General features: G+C 59.4%; 1 protein-coding gene across 2 annotated transcripts in view; it reads right to left on the bottom strand.

Moving 5' to 3' along the window:
- Positions 1-3428: 3428 nt before the first annotated feature.
- Positions 3429-18814, bottom strand: part of EXD3 (exonuclease 3'-5' domain containing 3) — a 290827-nt gene continuing 275441 nt past the window's right edge. For both annotated transcript variants that reach the window (XM_037400486.1, XM_037400487.1), the window contains exons 21-22: positions 13050-13143; positions 3429-3954 (exon numbers count right to left, since the gene is read on the bottom strand). In XM_037400486.1, the coding sequence (XP_037256383.1) occupies positions 3620-3954; positions 13050-13143 (429 nt within the window). In that variant the 3' untranslated portion in view covers positions 3429-3619. The remainder of the gene's footprint in view (positions 3955-13049; positions 13144-18814) is intronic.

Here is an 18814-nt window from a genome sequence, read left to right as displayed (position 1 = left end):
GACACACAGGGACAATGGCAAAACCCCCAGAGCCAGAGTACCCACTCAAGGCTGAGAGGGGCAGGACGTCCTCAAGGGGCCAGACACAGCACCCTGCAGCCATGGGGCAGTGGGTGTCCCAGGTCAGCGATCCCATGTGCCCCTTTCCGCAGGTCTCCTGCCACCCAGCCTGGACACTTGAGGGCTCTGGGAAGGGCTTAAAGGAGAAAAGGGTCCTGGCAGCCTCAGGCAGCCTTTCTGCCCCTGGGCAGGGATGGGGAGGAGTGGAGGGATGGAAAGATGGAGAGCATCAGAGCTGGGCACTAATGGATGAGAAGACATATGCTACGGTCCATAGTGCTGAGACTGCACGTCCAAGCAAAGCCACTGTCACAGCACCACAGATGACTCAGGATGAAGGGACTTCAGCTGCTCAGAAGGAAGGCGCTTGCTTCTGATGCTGCCATTAGGAATAGAGGACAACTTTTAAACATCTACCCCTGACAGAGAGGCAGAAAACGTGTTATCAGGGGTGCAACTTCCTAGCACCAAAGCCCTGCACCAACACCGGATTCAATACTGGAGCTCATCCTGATGGCCCAGGACGAGGTAACTGTGGCCCAAAGATGGTTGAGCTTGGCCCAGGGCATGTAAAACCCAGGTCTGTGTCTCCAACTGACTGTATCATCACCCACAAAGGGGATATTTGGTCCCTCCATGTACCAGTTTTCCAGCACCAGAAGGCCTACAGGTACATTTAACAATGCCAGTTTAGCAGAACACAATTTAATTCCCCTCTTCCTGCTGTCACTGTCTTGCCCCAAACTGTTACACCACAAATATGATAAAAATGACCTGGGGGTAAAAGCAAAGAGGAAATTCCCATTTGAGATAAATAGGGAATTAAGAAAAAAATGTGCTTTCCTAGAGACAAACACCTAGAGAAAGCGCAGGGCTGGAAAACCAGGACTTGAAACACAATTCCTTCATATCATATGCAAAAAATGAGAACAACTGAGGAGAGAAACAGAAAGAATTGATGGAAAAATTATGGCCACTGAGGGCGAGCCCAGCAGAAGGCATTTTAATCCCACTAGGAGGAATAACCCCCATGGCTGGAGGTGTCAATGTGCGTGCAGGAAGGTGTGCTGGGCTCCAGGAGCCTCCAGCCAAGTGGGAAAATCCCTCTTTTTCTTCTGCCCGTCTCTGGAAGAGGCAGAGCCATCTCCAGGGTAAGCCAAGAGAGATGGGGAAGGCGGTGATGAAGGTGGTGGGGCAGGAAGGTTTTGCTTAGACTGTTTCTGCGTGCTGAGCTCCAGCACCTTGCCCCCACCGGCCTGGGAGGACGAATGGCCACCAGCCCCCTGGGAAGCTGGGCATCAGGGCTCCCCGGGGCGAGAGCCCACCCTGGCAACAGGGGATTAGAGGGGAGAGATGTGACCGTCCCTGGCAGTGACTCTGCGGAAAGCACAGAACCTGCCAGCCCTCCACCATGGGCAGAGGTGGCATGGGTTCAGAGATCCCCCTGGGAAATCCCCCCAAACCCAGCACCCCCATGCAGCCACAGCCCTGGCAGCAGGAGATGTGGTCCCCGAGTCCTCCGTGCGCAGGGGCTGTACTGTGCCGGGCATGGCCACCTCTGGCTGGGGCATCATCAGTGAGGCTTTGCTTTGCAGCCCCCCAAAACCAGACTAGGAGGAGAGGAATGGTGGGTTTAAGACCAATCTGCAGCAGCCAGTGTCAAAACACTAACCACCACACCACAGCGGCTCCGCAAGCAGACTGCTGGGGCATGACCGTTGTCCGGCAGACACTGCGGTGATGATGATGGTGATGCTCAACCATGGAGGAGGCTTTCTCCCCAAGCTCCGCCAAGCTAAGTGCAGGGAAGGAGGGAAAATACCCCCCCACCCCTCGGGAAACACAGATCCTCGTAGCTGCTTCTGGCCAGGGCCAGATGCACCCCTCAGTGTGTCCTGATGGGAAAGGACCAGGCTCAGCACCTCTGCCCTGCTAAAATGGATCCTTACCTTTAAGCACACGCAGGGCCAGTGGTGCGTGCTGCTACGGTGACAGCTCTGCCGTTGCGGTGCTGCTGGCATCCTCCTCGTCTTTGTTCATTGCCAGTGAAGGAGACGACATTATTTTTATGCCTCCACTTGAAAGAAACAGGGCTCTACAGCAGCAAACAAGGGGCAGGCAGGGGGCCCCGGCAGGGCTGTGAAGGAGATGGGGACAGAGATGGGGACAGGCGTCCTCTGCCACCTTTTGGTGGAAATGAGGACAAAAGAGCATACTGTGACCGTGGAAAGTGTCACCAGGGAGTTGTGCCTATGGCCAGGACTCAGCAGGGACCGTTATGGGCACAGTGTGGGATGGTCACCTTTCAGGGTCACTTGTACTAATGCCTGGGCAGAAGCTTGCGGAAAGAGGAATGTTTAAAGCAGAAAAAGCTGGCGAAGGGCTGAGCCTGGGGGGTGAGATGTCCCTGGGGGCAGGGAAGGAGCCCCCCGGCACCATGTTGGCAGGAGCTCTTGGAGAGGGAAAGGGAGTCTCGCATTGCAGCGTAAGCTGCCTGGGCAGGCATTCTGCTGGCCCGCAAATGTCACACTTCAGCCAAGAGCCCCTCGGGCCCTCTCAGCAATAACATCAGGGCCCGGCAGTTAACCGGGATTAGAGAAGGAATTTTGCAAATGCTCCCCAGTTGCAGCGTCGAGTGGTTGAAGCCTGTTCCTGGACAGGGAGGCATCAGACGGCAGCGCCTGGAGCTGCAGGACCAACCTGGCTAGGCTCCTCACGTCACCTGCCCCCCCCATCGGTCCGTGCAGCCTCCTCTGGATGCCGGCTGGTCCTGCTGGGAACCCTGGATCCTGGCAATGGTGGGACTACACACCTTGGGCATGGGGGGCCTTGATGGACCCACCTGGGGAGAGGCGGGCAGGCAGGTGCTGCTCACCTGCTGGGCTGGCAGGCAGCTTTGCCACCCATGGGACCCCTGCCCAGACCAGCCTGGTCGGCTGGGGCGTTCCCAGCTCCAGCACAGGGTGATGTGGGTGCCAGTGAGCACTGTGGTGCACCCAGAGGCCCCCCAGACTGCCACGCCTGTGCCCACCCATTGCCTCCAAGGAATGCCAGGAGAGCTGCGGGGAGAGCAGGACCAGGATGAGCAGGGATGCTGGGGATGGGTCATGGCATGGCACGTGTCCCACAGGCTGGGGAGCACTCTGGGCACCGGAGATGCTCTCTCCCCCTTGCTGCTGTTGGGGATGCAGCTCCTGGCTCCCCAACACGAGCGACCCAGCAGTGGGGCACTGGGGCGAGGGTGCCAGGGCCTGATAGGTGCCATGGGGTTGGCACTGCCTGGGTGGCATTTTGGAGAGCTCTGTCACCCTCTTGCCATGCCCAGCCTGGAGGCAGGCAGAAATAAAGCAAAGGGCCCATTCCCCAGCCACCTCTGATTTAATAAGGATCTCCATGTCTTTTCGGGCTGTCATAAACCATCAGCACAGCGGACCCTGAAACGAGAGCCCCTCACTTCCAACCTCACACCACAAACCCATGGCCAAAAATCTGCTGAGGTTCACTGGAGAGTGTCCCCGCTGTGGTCCTCACCTCGCTGTGGAGCCCCCGTGCCCCCACCTCAGCTCAGCTCGTAGATGCTCTGCTCATCCCTGGTAGTGACAAGAACATCCTGAAACTGGGAGACGACACGTCCAAAATGGGACCCTTCCCAAAACACCTTCCCACAGCAGGTGCAGCAGTAGAAGTCTGTGAGGTCAGCTTTGTCCAGCACCCCTGGGGGGATGGCAGCGACCTGCAGGACTGTGCCCCCCACCAGCACCGCTGCCGCCCTGTGCTGCTCTGGCTCCTCCAGCTGCTCCCTGTGCGGGCTGCAGCCAGGCTGGGCTGTGTCACAGGCTGGCACGGCAGCATCGCAGCTCCAGCTGGGATTCTCCTCACACCTCACCAGGCAGCCTGAGGGGAGAGGAGACAGCAAAAAAAACATCAGCCATTGGTGTGATGAGGGGAGTCTGTGCTCAGTTACTTGAACGACCCTTGTGAGGGGCCTGTTATCCCTGCAGGGAGTCCAGGCACTGCCCTGCGTCCCCAGGGAGGAGCATCCCATGAATTTGGGAGGAGGTGGCCACCAGCATCCACCAACTGCCTGCCCTGAGCATGGCACCTGGGCAGCCTCCTGCTCCCCAGCAGCCGCCCGGTGCTTCCCACACCTCCTCTGCCTGGGCAGCAGCGGGGTCTGCCATGGTCCCGGGGGCTATTCCAGTCTGGGTAACTGCACCAGTGCTGCTGCTCTACTGGGTGCAATGGTTTTACCTCCCTGTCACAAGTGGGGCAAGGCTGCTCTCCGAGATGTGCTGTGCCCCCTGCCCCCAGGCTATGTTACAGTGCAAGCAAACAGCAAGGGGAGCCCTTACTGCTGCTTTAATTAAAACCCCACCATTAAAAGCTGTCTGCACTGCTCATGATATCCACAGCTCTCCTGGTCTTCCCAAGGACACTGGGCGCTGGGCTACATGTGACATCCACCTCCCACCACAGCACCCAGGCAAGGGGCACAGTGGGGTGCGATGTGGGGCTGTGCCCCACACGCCCCGGCCAGCACAAACCCCACAGCATCTTTGGCAGCTCGGGAGCTCTCACCGCCCGCGGCTGGGGCACGGCAGGTGGCTGGATCCGGGTGGCGGAAGCCGAGGGCTGAGCTACCTCCCATCCATCAGGACGCCTGGCAGCCAGGGACACCGCCGCAGTCATTGCTGTGGGATGACTCATTTTTGGCAGGGGGGGCTTGTCCTGCCCGGGCATCCATTAAGACAACAAAAGGCATCCTGCATCACTCCAGCAGCACCTCTGGGGCATCCAGCCTGCCCCTTCTGAGGATCAGAGGGAACCTTGTCAGGAGCCAGCTGTGATGGAGAGGGACACCAGCATTCCTGGCTGGCTCTTCCTAGCATCCCAATGCTGTCAGGGACTGGGACATGCTGGGGATTATCGTGGGGGAAAGCAAGGCTGAGGACAGCCCTGAAACAGCCACCTCATCTTGGCAGAGCCACCCCACAGTTGCCCAGCAGGGCCTCGACTTGCCACCGCAGGAGCAGAAAGAGCCACAGCCTGGGAGAGGTGCAAGAGGCTCAGCTCACATCAGCCCCCGGTTCAGAGGGGCTCCCCACAGTCCCCAAGACATGTCACACCTCCCCAGAGGAGATGACCAGCCCAAGCTACTGGGACGTGGTCACCCCCCGTTCCCAGCAGACAAACTGCCACACTCAGGGCCAAGGCTTTCACTAGAGATGTTCTCAGGGTGGTTTTGCAGATCAGCCCTGGACCACCATGTAGCCCAGCAGTGTCACAAGTTTGGGGACTGCTGTCACTACACAAGGGGGAAGCGGCCCCAAGCGCAGTCCCAGCCACTGGACCAGAGCTGGGCTCACCATCACTGTGCCCTGGGCAAGTGCCCTGCAGCCCCCCGCTCACAGATGGGCCTTTCTTTCACCCTCTGCATCTGCTTGGGACAATAGCATCCATTCTCAGAATAAAAAGTGACCTCAATTTCCCATTTTCTCCAATTTCTGGCCTATGGTGAAGCATCTGGGCTGCTCTCAGGAGATCCCTCGGCCAGCTGGAGCAGGGATGCGGAGGAGAAGACCCCTCCCAGGGGCTCCTCTGGGACAGAGCTCATCAGTGGGTGGCAGATCCCCAGGGCAGGAGGCAGGGCTTCTGCCCTCACCCCATTCCTGCCTCCCTCTGCTCTGTGCTACACGATGGCACAGGGTGGCCTGAGCATGGGCACACAGGGACTGGCTGAGGAGCCCAAGCTGCAGGATGAGCCTTCAAGCACACAGACCACAGGCTACCCGCATAACCCTGGGCCGCCACTTGCTTTTCTTCTGTTTCTAACACGTGGACACACATCTGCCTTTTTTCTCCCTTTTCTATTCATCGTGCCTGCTCTCAAGCACCAGACCTCTGCACCTGCCTCCAGGACCCCGACAGGAGGGACATCTACCTGGGTTGGGACTTTCAGATCCAACCGAAACAACACTACCAGCAGCCAGCACTGATGGCCAACACCTTTCCCCATTATGGAGCCTAAAAGATTCCCTGGCCCAATCCTGCAGCACCCAAGCCCTGCCAGCGCCAGGGCACAGACACTCGATGCGCCTGCAGGAATCCCGGGCAATTTGCTCTCCCTTCCGACATGCTCCATCAGCTGCCCTGCTGCTGCCGGTGGGCAACGCCAACAGCAGACCCCCGCCTTCCTTGCATGGGTGGTGGTGGTGAAACAAACCAAAACTCCCCCAAACACTCCAATCCCACCCCCCTGGGCTCGTGAGAAAAAGGCAGGCAGGGAGGAAAAGTTCATCCCTTAAAAGCCCAGGGAAAGAAAGCCCGGGATAGTCACTCAGTAGTTTTGCCTTTCGCTTGCACCAGCCCCCTCCTAATTGTGGGTCTTCAAAGGGTTGAAAATGCTACATCACTTCAAAGTGACCATTTTTGAATGGGAGCTTGTAAAACCCCTTCTCCCCCTCCCACCAAATTCTTTCCAGGGCTTTTGAAGATGCCTGCGCTCCCCTTGCCGCTGCGGTGAAAGGGCCACTGGGCGCAAGGCACAGCGTGCCAGCTGGGCATGCAGTGAAACCTGTGCTGGCAAAAGGTCAGATCTCCCAGAAAAAGGGGGTTTTCCTGGGGAAAAGGGGGGATTTTTTTCAAGGAGGGTTGTTTTGGGTTTTTTTTCTCCCTTTTGAGCTGCTGCTCCCGCGGGGCTGCAGCCTGGTTCGCCTGGATGCTGCACACCATGGAGTCACACCCGAGACAGGGCAAAAGGCACATGTGGGGCGCACAGGGCTGAGGGGAGCCACGCATCCTTCCAACACGCTGGGAGTTTTTCGGATCTGCGGCATCTAGAGCTCTGCAATGGTTCGCACCAAAGGCTGGATTCCCACCGCATCTCTGCGGAGGAGAAATGAAAGCGATTCCTTACCGAATCAATTTGAAACACCTCTTGGGAACTAATAATCCCATTATAAAACATCTTGAAAATAAAAAGCTCTTTTGCCTCTCCCTCACCTCTCCCCCTCTTGCCCGGGTCATCCTGCGGATGACAGAGCCTGATGGGAGGGCTGAGCCCTGCAGTCCCCCAGCACCCTGGGGTTGAGCACCCACATGTGTTAGTGCCACAGAGCCCCACGGGCAACAAGGACCGTCCCCATCCCGTGGCACCATCCCTGACCCGGCAGCCCTGCTCAGCACAGAGCTGTCTCCTCCTGCCCTCCCCACGAGCTGCAGCTGTACCCTGCCCGCGCACGTGCTGCCCACTCACACTGCCAGCTCCTGCCCACCCTGCTCACCCGTGGGAATTAGCATCCCTGCTGTTCCCACCTACTGACACATCTCACCACCCAGCAAGTGCTGCCGTGTAGAGGGGAAAGGGGGTGCCGCAGGACCCCAATTCTGCTTATTTCTGCATCAGGTTCCTCCTTGGGCTAAGCAAGGCCACCCTCAGCGGTGGGAAGCCACCTCTGCAGCCCAAGAGATGTACTTGTCACCTCTGCAGCAGCCCTGCTTCATGCCCCAGCCACTGCCACACACCCCTTGCTCCGTGAGATGAGGTGCAGCAGGAGCCCCCCCAGCCCGGGAGGGATCCCCTTCCTTCAGCCCACAGCCACTGGCCCCAAGTGGGAAGACCCATGCCCAAGCCACATCTCACGCCCTGGAGCTCTGCATGGCTCCTGGTGCCTGAAAATAAATGGTACCTTCACCCCGGGGGATACAGAGCAGCATCCAGGGACCCCACGGCCACCACTCCAGTGACGGTCCCACATGAGCCCTGCATGGCAGCTATTGCGACAGGGGCCTCTGGCGGGCAAAGCAACTTGTCCCAAAGACCCCAAGGAAGGCCGGGATGGGACAGGAGCTGCAGCTCCGTGTGCTCCACCGTGAGGTCCTGCGCATGGACTGGGGGGCTGCGCCCAGCAGGAAGGGTGTGAGTCAGGGCAGGGGGATGGGCGCCCTCCCCTGCCCACAGAGAGGCCCTTAGCGGTGCAGGGGCCAAACCGAAAGGCTAATGTGATGGTGACACTGGTGACCTGCAGCCTCTACAGCCTGTTCCGTGGGATGCAACATAGGAGTCCTCAGTCAGCATTTCTGGGACTACACTGGGACCCCCGCACTGCAGGATCAGGGGCACAGCAGGGCCTGGGAAACTGGGACAGAGCAGGATCGGGGCAAACGCCCTTTGAACCTGTGCCCGTTCCCCTTTCCCAGACCACACAGCCCTGATTTGGCTGGAACAACCCATCCCCATGCACCTGGGCACCCTTGGGGTCTCAGTGTCAGGGCACTATTGGGTAACCCAAACTGCTGGGGGGCAGGGGAGGGGGCCAGGTACTTCTGCACAAAATCCTACCCCCCAGGCCTCGTTTCTAGCCCAGGTCCCTCTGTGTCACCTCAGCTGAGACCAAGCCCTTGGGGCCAGGAGCCGGGTGCTTGTCCCGGCTGGCTCAGGCGGGGACCTGGCACTCGCCCCATGGCTCCGCAGCGGGAACCACAGCCTCCTGCTGCCTCCCGAGAGGCACCCGGGTCTGGCACGGCTTGTGCAAGCTGAGAGCCCTTCTCCCAGCCCGGCAGCCGCACCCAGCTGTCATCGCAACCACACACACGGGAGACTCGTCCGTAATTAGGCAATTAAGGCTTAGGTGTTTTGGAGAAAGCGCACATCGTAAAGGCTTTGCACAAGGCTGAAAGCAGACCTGGGAGCATTCTTGGAGTACAAAGGTGCATGGGAAACCTTGCCGTGGCGAGAGATTGAACCCGATAAGAGGAGTTACAAGCCTGAGAAACGCACTGGATTGCAGGGCACTGAAGATGCCTGGTTATCTTTTCCTCCTTGATAAGACACATAAGCAAAGGACAAAGGACCCGGGATTGTGCAACCTGGGCTGCAGCAGCCCAGCCACGATCTTAAGATGTTCCCAGGGCGGAGGAGGGAGGATAAGCTCAAGGCAAGAGGCACCTTCAGTTCCTACCATCTCCCTATGCCGCTGTGGGAGAAAACCCTGCTGGCTCCTGTGCCCGGCGCTGGGCAGGAGCTCCAGGCAGCCCCTAGCTCCTTCCCCGGGGGGCATCCAGCATGACACCACCGTCAGCGGGTACACACAGAGCTCTGCAAACCCACAGCCACAAAAATGTCACCAGCTTCCCAGCCCGGCAGTGGTTTCTCATATGAGCAAACAATTTTGTACTTCTGGAGCGGGGGAGCTAGCGGAGTGCAACCCAGCCAAGCCCGGCGGGTGTTTCTGGTTTGTCTCACCACCACAGCTCCTGGTCCCAGCCCTGCGCTGCAGCTGGGGATAGGCAGGAGCATGACCCCATCACCACGCTGTGTCCCAGAGGGAAGAGAGCCTGAATGCATGGGGTTGCCTGGTCTGAGGGTGAAGGAGGCTGGCAAGCTCCTGGATCCATGGGTGCAGCCCCTCGGGGACCCGTCCCCTTCCCTGCAGCAGCGTGCAGAGCAGCCTGGGACATCTGGGGTGCCTTGGCCACTCCTGCATGCTGGCTCTGGTGTGAGGCAGCGAGCGTGCAAGGGCTGCTCCATGGGTGTGAGAGTGCTCCTGGGACTGATGCTCACAGCAAAGCCAAATGCTGCAGGTCAGGGAAGCACAGCAGGAAAAAAACCGGCATCCAGCCTTAAGGCTTTGGATGTGCTGTGGCCTCCTTCCACTGTGCATCAGAGGCCCTGGCTAGGGGAAACAGGACTCACCAGCCCATGTCCTCACTGTCCCAGTGCAGTGGCCATAGTGGAGGGACCCAGTACTATCCTGGTGTCACCCCTGCTCGGAGCCACTGCACAGCCTTCCCTGCACTGTTGTCTTGCAGCTCATCCCGCCGCCTGCCCATGCACTGCCTCTGCCCCCTTTCACACAGGCTCGCAAGGAGCTGAGGGCTAGGAAGGGAAAGAAACCCCGAGTCACCCCTCGGGCCAGTGAGGGCAAGGTGGGTGTCCCAGCTGGGCGGCTCAGAGCCCTGCCAGCCTCACAGCATCCTGCTGCCCAGCGCAGGGGTGTCCTGTCTGCTCCCCCAGCGCCCACGGGGCTGCCCGGGCCTTATCCTGCACCTGCACATTGCGACGTTGGAGAAGATGGGTAGTACAGATCTCGCTGGTCTCAAGTACCAGCTTTGGCAGCTGGTCAAGGAGGATGCTCACCCAGCCTGGGGCTCCCCAGGGTGCTGCACTGGGGTCCCTGAGCACCCCTGGCCACTGCGCCTGCTCCTCCACCTCTCTCCAGCATGGAGCAGGCCCAAAGGAAAGCAGGACCAGTTGTTCTCATTTTTTGTAAAATGTTTCAGATGGCAAGTGATGATTTTACGATTAAAGCAGCCTCTTCTGTTTGGCAAATCCTAACCAGATCAAATGTGCTACATCCTCGCCTTTCCCAGGGTCCAGATTTCATCTGGCAGAGCACCCCCCCGAACACCGGGGCCCTGTGCCAGCTGGTTTTACCACACTGACTAAGCAAGAAGCTTCCCCTGGCCAGATGAGAGCCTGTGACACATCCCACCCCCCTGGGTCATTTGGGAGCCCACAGGCTGCCAATGGCCTCCAGCAAGGTCTTGCCTGTGCTACATGGTGACCCACAGCACTGCTGCCTCTCTCTGCCCCGCTCCCAGTCTGCTCCAGGCACCCCGAGCTGCCCAGAGCATCCCACTGGGAAAAAGGCATCATGGGGCAAAGCTGTACAGGCTTGAGACTGCTTCCACCACTTCCATCAAAGCCCTCATGCAGGGAAAATGTGGCTGTGTCAGGGAAAATGTTCCTTAAAACCTGGGAAAGTCCTAGGTCTAAGTTGGAGGGAGCTATTACAGGATGAATAATTTGCCTTTCATCACTTGGAAGCCCTGCCATAAAAATCCTGGAGCCAAACGGAGCAGCACTGGCTTGAGTTTTGCAGCCAAAACGTGAGCAGCTCCAGGCTGTCTGCAGCTGGACCCTGGGACTCGGGAGCACCTGGGCAGCTGCAGGCTTCTGTCAAGGGCTGGTCCTGCAGGATCCATACCCATCTGCAGCTGATGGGTGCCCCAGCATCCACAGCGGCTGCTGCTGCACCTGCCTGCTCCTCGTCAGAGACCTGAAGCCCCCTCCTGGAGGAGGGTCTCTCCTCCCCTGGAAGTAGGAATGGGGAAAAGGCATTTTCTTGCCAAGCAGCAGCATCTGGCCGGGGCTCTCGGCGTTAATCCATGCGCAGTGCCATGAACGAGATGGCATGGCCTGGGCTGGAGTCACGGATCAGGGGCCAGTCCCAGTGTGGGCAAGCAGCTGGGGGCTCTGGGTGCTGAGCTCTCCATACCACATGTTGGGCCACGGCTGAGGGCAGAGCAGGTCCCTGCCACCAGCCCCCTCCAGAAGGAAACTGGGGAATGACTGAGATTTTCCTTCTGAACCCACTTCTCTGGCTGTCCATCCCATCCCACCGCCACCACTGTCACCACCAAGTGACGGCAGGACATTGTCATAACACCCTTCCCTTGTTTCTCTTCCACAAAACTTGACCCAAAGTGGGACGTTGTGGGAACAACCTACTTGAGCTCATGCTGATGCTCACAATCCCAGCAGCCCCCAGCAGAATCTAAATAGAACTGGAAAACCCAGGGTGGCCAGAGTCCTGGGGCACAGGGGACCCCCCTGGCAAGTCCCCAGGGGTCTTCACTTCCTGCCCAGGCATCACAGCTTCTATTTTATGGCTCTGTTGCAGCAAAACACCAACCCTCTGAGGCTGTTGTGGCATCTTCAGTCCCTGACTGCTCCACGTTGGAGGATGCTCCCCGACAAGATCATGCCCACCGTGGCTGGCACAGGGCTCCCACCTGGCCCAGCAGAGAGGGCTCCTTCCCCATACCTCCAGTGGCCTGTGGTCCCAGCGAGAGGCTGCATGGCACAATGGGGACATGAGGCGTTACAGGCACGGTGTAAAGGGTAGAACGAGGTGGACCCTATAAAGCCTGCATGGAGGAGCAATGGTGCTGTGTGAGACCTGCCCAGCTCCATCATCCCCGTCCCAAAGAGGGAAGGGGAAACCGCTCACACGGCTGAACGCAAACCACAGCATTTCTATTTCCCATACTCCAAAACTGGCTGAACAGGCCCAGCTGGTCGCTGGGTACACACACAGAGCAAGTGTCCTCACCAGAGAAACCACTGGGGAGGATGCCCTGGCCTTTTGGGAAGCACAGGCTGCCGGCACCATGGGAAAAGCGGCCCCACCACGTCCTTCATCCCCAGAGCCACATGTGCTGTTCCCAGCAAAGCCACAGCCAGCTGGGTGAGCCAGGTAGCTGCCGTGTCGCACTGCTCTCTCCTACCAAGCAGATGGGGAAACTGAGGCACGGCAAGCAATGCGTGCGAGGGCCAGTGGCAGAGCCCAGGCTGGGTCAGAGCAGTGAGAGGGGCACGCTTTCATCCTGGTGTGTCTGTGGTGGGTGTCACCACCAAAACATGGGTCCCTGCAGGGAGGAGCAGGGGGGGGGGAGGGGGGTGTCAGCGCAGTTCAGGGCAGGGCATGGAGGAGCTTTCTTGTGCCCCGAGCCTGCTGCAGCCTCTCCGGGCCGGCGGCACTGACTCACTCCTCCGGCAGCCTGACCTAGTTTAAGAGGCACCATGCAGGTGAGAAAGGCACCATTAGCAGCGCCACCCAGGAGGCATTTTGCAGCCCAAGCTGAGTTTTCCATGTCAGGCAGCGATGGCCTTAGGCTGTCACTTAAGCCACTGCTGGCATGTCACCAAACCACCCCAGGCTGGGCAATCCCATGCCTCACAGGGCAGTACCGGGCAGCCGGGGTAAAGGGCTGGGAGCTGTGCTTGGCATGCACAAGCTCAACCAGGCACCAAGCAGACCTGGAAGAGCTCTGGGAGTCTGCACCCCAGGGCAGGCTGGCGGCAGGGGACCCCATTCCCCCTCTGACGGTCCTACTCTGCCCAGGGCAGCGAGTCCCAGGTGGGAGCGCAGGGAGGGGGTCCGGGTTGGAGCGTCACGCCCAGCCACCAGTGCCCACCCACTTACCTGTGCTGCCGTCCCCCAGCGCCTGCCTGCTGCCCTCCACCAGCTGCCTCATCCTCTCTCTTGAGACCTTCAGGTACTTGTCGCAGTTGCACACCTGGAAGAAGAAAGAGGGGGAGGTTGGTGAGGCAGCGGCCATGCTCCCTGGGCATCTCCTGCCTGCCTGGGCATACAGCACGGGGCATCCCTGGCAGAGCCTGGGCAGCCTCCATGCAGGGGGAAACTTGGGCGAAGCCTGTCCCACCAAGGGATGGGGGTGCACAACATGACCAGACACAATGTCGGGGTTCACAAGCCACAAGAACTTCTTTTCCAAAGGCACTCCATCATTACAGTGCTTAGCCATGTCCCTGCGCCAGGCTGCTGGTACCGCTGCCCACCCCACTGGTCCTTGCTCCCCAGCCCTACCCAGTGCCAGAAACCACCAGTAACTGAGGATGTCTTGAAACATCAAGCAGGCACCCAAAATCTGGGCCGTGGCTTCAAGATTGAAGCCTATCGTCTCAGAAGCTGTGGAGGATGGCTGCGGCCCCCCGAAATGCCCTGGCATCTCAGCTGGCTCTGCTTGGCCCCCCTCTGCCACAGCACCGCAAACACAGAGTCACAGTTTCTACCCCACCTTTGGTTTGCCAAAACGCACCCAGAGAGATCTCCGAGTGCCTGCACGTGCCAGGTGCTGGCCCCTAGGGAGCCAAACCCCCCCAAGGAGCTCCCCAAACCCCACGACCGAGGAGCACCCACTAACAGGTGCCTCAGGCTGAGCCCAGGGTGCAGCTGAGCGTTCTTGCCCAGGAGCCACTGGCACTAAATCTCCGTAGGAGCATTGCAGCCGGCTCCCTGACAGCTTTCCTCTCCTCTCCCCCTCCCTGCTTCGATGGGAGCTGGGATGTGCTACAACACCTTTCATCAGCTATTTGTTTGTAGCGGCTGTTTTCTGCTTGTGGAGCATTTCAAGCACGCTGCACCCAAGGCAAGCAGGGAGAGAGGTGCATAACTTCACCGAGCAGAACAAGTTCCCTGCCTGGGGCTTTGCTCCAAAGCCTGTTGAAACCAGAAAGGTTTTTCCACCTCCTGACCGGGCACCGGCGCGGGGCTGCAGCAGCTCTGCCGGTTTGCGGTGTGCTAGCTGCGGCAGCGCTGGGTTCACGGCAAGGTGCCACGATGCCCCTTCTTCCCACACAGCTGCCTGAAGGAGGATGGGGGGAGGATGATTTGTTTGAAAATGAGCTCGCCACCATGTCCCGGCTCTGCCCTGCAGCAGGAAGAAGTTATTTCCACCAGCAGCCTCCACAAAACCAGCACACGCTCCCCAGCCTGGGCATGATGTGGCCATCAATGGATGCCTGGGCTCAGATCCCTGAAGTCACGGTGCTCCAGCCCCATGGAGCAGCAGCACAGACAGGCAGAGATGGACAAGGTGCGATCTTGAAAACACCCAAATGACGTGGAAGCTGCTGCATCACCTTTAGAAAGGAATTTTGCAGCAATCCCCCGATTTTGCACAGCAAGCATCAAGCAATCCCTACTCATGCAAATATGGGTCAGACCCCCCGTGGGATGCTCCGGCTCCCCCAGCCCGCCTCCTTGCTCGCACGAGGGCGAGTGGGGGGTTCAGCCTGCCCCGAGCAGGGCAAAGCACCCTCCTCATTCTCACATTCAAACCCAGGGAAATGAAGCTGGGTGAAAGCCCAGGGAAGCAGAAAGATAATCGTATTTGAGTGAACCTGAATTTCTGCAAAGCTCAGATCACCCGCTGGAGTTACCTGATCAGAAAGGAGTTGCCACGTTGGAGGAGTCCACTGCCAGCCTCCTGTGAGGGAGGGTTACACTGCAACCTGCAGAACCCACCCGAACCATCAGATTTGATCTCCTCAGGCTTCAGCTGTCTGGCTAATGAGAACTGGAGCTCACCTGGCTCCTTTTCACACCTTTGCCCCCATCTCCCTCAGCTCTGCACCGCCTCAGCTGTGCCTGCAGCAGCAGCCCATCATCAGCTGGGCCAGACCCATCCTGAAAGATGGCTGAGAAAAAGGGAAGAAGAGGATGGATGGATCCAGTGATGAGCAAGGAAGGAGAACAGGCTCCTCTTTTAGGGTGGTTGTCACCTGCAGTCGTGGGACGGACCCTGACGGTGCTGCCCAGCAGAGCTATGCTCCACTCTGCTCCCTGCCAGCTCTGATGGTGGAGTCAGTGCTGATGCTGTGGGACAGGATGGTCCCTTTGAGGCTCGAAGATGTCCCAGCCTGTGCAGGCTGTACCTGCAGCCACAAGTGTCACCACGCTGGCAGGCATCCAAAGCCCCTGCGTGGCTCACAGGGTCCCTGCTGCCATTTGTGGGATTGCAACAAGCAGACAGAGGTGACAGGCAGCTCCCAGGGACGTGTGCCAAGCTCTGCCCAGGCTGGCCCCACTCCCCTTGACAGTGACGACAGGAGAGGGGGCTGCTTGCTGGAGGAGGGTGCGGAGCCTGGCAGTGGGACAGACGTGGGACGGCACCTCCCAGGCACGGCAGCAGCACCGGCTGCCCCGGGGTGTCAGAGACACCGGGAGAGGTCCCAAACCACCTGGCCACTGAGCTGCCACCCAGGATGGGTACAGCGGGGGCCCAAGGGGCAAACAGCACCCTCCTCCCCAGCCCTTCCCTCCAGGCATACAGAGATGCACCCTGTGGGGGCACAGGCTCATCTCCCCTCTCTCACAAATACCAAAGCCACCTGAGTGCCCAACCCTGGCAGCCTGGAGCACGCCACGGTGATGGGGCAGCGGTGCCAGTGTGCCGGGCACGGGCTCCTGGCTCCCACTTGGGTGCGTGGAGCAACCTAAGGCAAATTTCTCTGCTTCTCTAAAACTGCTCATCATTGCAAGCTAGGGGCAATCCACCGCCCTGGGCCAGGTATGCCCCAGCAGCCCAGGGGTAGCCTGGCATTTCCCACGCATTGCCAGATGCTTGCTGTGAGGCTCCGTGCCTCGTGCCATCTCCCCAGCTTCCAGGCCTTGGCCACCCTCAGCTTCCCAAAGGCGGGCTCAGGAGCCAGATAAGCCACTTAGCAGCAGCGCCAATTAGCCGTAATAAAAAATTGCAATTAATTTTTTTTTAATGCCTTGCCAAAACGAGCCAGAAGAGATGAAGCCAGAAGGGCAGCCTGCCACCCCGACAGACCGGGCTGAGTGGCTGCTGTGCAGGGGCTGGTGGTGGCCTTGGGCTCGATGCTTGCCTCCTGCCTGGGGACATGGGTCCCCACAGCCTCCTGCATCTTATTGTCACCACCCAGGGATGTGAGGCAGCTTTTTTTGCATGGGTCTTGCTTTTGTTTTAGGGGTAGGGAAGTGGGGAACCTCTCTGCTGGGGAAGGGATGGGTTGTTCCCCCTTGGGAAGGTTTGGTCTCCCCAGATCCATTGTGGCAGGATTACTCATGGCTGCCACGATGTGGGGTGGACGTAAAGGCAAAAATTTTTGTGGCTGTGAGGCAGCAGGAGATGGCAGCACCTGGGAACCCTGCCTGGGGGGGTGCAACTGCTGTGAGCAGGGGCTATGACCTGACAGCAAAGGGTTCTCTCCTGCAACATCTCGGGGTGTCCCCCCCCCAGCCCCTGCGCCTGGCTCGGGGTGTGGGTGGCAGCTTCTGCCCCATGCCCCAGCCCTGCCCTGGGGGTGATGTGCTGAGCTGCAGGGTCTCAGTGGTCCTGTCCGTCCACATGGCCAGCGTAAGTGCTGGGCCAAGGGGGAGAAAAGGGGGGAGTTCAACTTGGGAGGAGGGGGCTGGGTGGCTGCAGCCCCCACAGACCTCACAGCACCGCCCGGCCATGCTCCTGTCGCACAGTGGGGTGCCCCTGTGCCCCCGAGGGCTGGGGGTCCCGCACGGCAGTGGGCACACCTCGGAGGAGCAGCAGCACTGCCTTTCTCACGCTAGGGCAGCCCTTGCCAGCACACGCTTAGTCACTGGTAAATCCCAGCCTAGATCTGCTCTGCCCTCTGTGAAATGGATCTTGGCTGCACCCCCGCTGAAGCAATCCCGGTGCTCGGGAGCCATGGCGGGCGCGCTTTCCCACGGGGCAGCCTGGCTTCCAGCGCCTCGTGTGAATCAGCCCCTTTGCGGGCAGGTGCCGGGTGCCCCCGCACGGCACACGTGCAGCCAGCCGGGCACAGCCCCGCTCCGATCCCCCCGTGCCGGCTGCTCCCTTGGCAGGAGGGCTGGAGAGGCTGGTGTGAAATTCGGGCTCTCTGGGCAGCGGGGGACGGCTGCGACACCTCCCCTGCCTCCCTGGGCTCTGCTCGCGTGTCCACATCAAGGGTGAGGGTCAAGTGTGACCCAGCTCGGATAAAGCTGTGGTCCCCGCTGTGGTCCCTCGCTGTTGTTCCCTCTCCCTGGGCCCATCTGGGTGTCCTGATGCTGTTGCTGCACCGTCACCCCCGTGCTCCTGCCCTGGGACCTGGCACCGGCGCACCCAGAACACTCCGCAGCCCAGCCTGCTCTGTGATGTCACCACCGAGAGCTGTGACACAGGGATTAGAAGTGACGTCATTGCACCAGGACTGTGATGTCACATGTGGCTGTGACGTCGCAGCAGGAGAGCTGGAGGAGATCCGGTCCCCAAGCCTGGCAAGGCATTTGTCCCCAGCCCCAGCTGCCTGAGTCACCCCGGCCGAGCAGGCAGCTGCCGTGCAGCGAGGCTCTCCCTGCCTGCGTGGCCAAGGAGGACAAGGCAGGTGAAACGTCCTTTTGCAACACTGGAAGCCCATCCGGTGGCTTGTTTTTGTTTAGGACGATCCCTGCCTCTCCCAGCCCTGCTGGGTGGGGATTTCACCAGCAGTGACGCACAAACCTCCCAGGACTCGAGGGACTGGATGCTTCAGCCTGGAGCTCTGGGGCCATCTCAGCATCCCATCCCCTGTCTGGGCCTCCACCCAGCAAGCCAAGAAGCTTGAAGAAAACTTGAGTCCAGCAGACAACAGGAGCCAAACCTGGGACTCAAAAAGGGCCCCAGGAGTCAGTGTGGGCTTGGCCAAAGACGATGGCTGGTGCCCAACACAGGGGAATGATGAGCAATTCAGACAGCAGTGGAGTCAGTTTTGCTCCTTCCTCTGCCACCTCTGAAAGCTGCACCTCCAAAGTGCTCCAAGAATCACCTCGGTGATCCTGAGCTCTGCCTGGAGGAGCCATCCTCAAAATGGTCCCAGGGCTCGCAGGATTCCTTCCGCCTGCTCTGCTGACAAACGTCACGGGCCAGCGTCACTGAGGGATCTCCTTGGCAGGGGTTTTACTGGTGAGACACAACCCTCTGCCTGGAGAGCTTCTGGCTTGGGAAATCCTCAGTGTATCAAAATCAGCTGTAAAGGACAACAGTGCCTGGCGTGAACTCTTTGGGGCAATTCAGGGCAGCTCATGTCAGGACAATTCTTTGGGCGTCTTCTGCTCACCATATCACAGGACTATTCACCAGCCACCTGGAGTGATATCTCTTTTCCTACACACCACCTACCCTCATCCCTTTCTTTCCCTCTCTCAGAGATGGATATCACCTGGTGAAAGGGCCACTCCTCTGGATGGAGGGTGCAACTCTCATTTCGGTTGTGAAAGCACAGTCCTTGAGCATCCAAGAGTTTCTTTCACAGACTTACCAAGACTAGAGACATCCTCAGAATGGGCATGCGGGATGCTCAGGCTCAGCCAGCTATCTCCCCAGCACAGGTTGCCCACGTGCAGCCTCCAAGCCCAGGGTAGATAGACAGGTCTGCCCCCAGCATACCTCCTGCCCATCACCCAAG

This window comes from Falco rusticolus, chromosome 9 (genome assembly GCF_015220075.1).
Source record: "Falco rusticolus isolate bFalRus1 chromosome 9, bFalRus1.pri, whole genome shotgun sequence".
NCBI lineage: Eukaryota > Metazoa > Chordata > Aves > Falconiformes > Falconidae > Falco > Falco rusticolus.
Note: the sequence above shows the minus strand (reverse complement) of the source record. Positions and strands in the feature narration are given on the sequence as shown.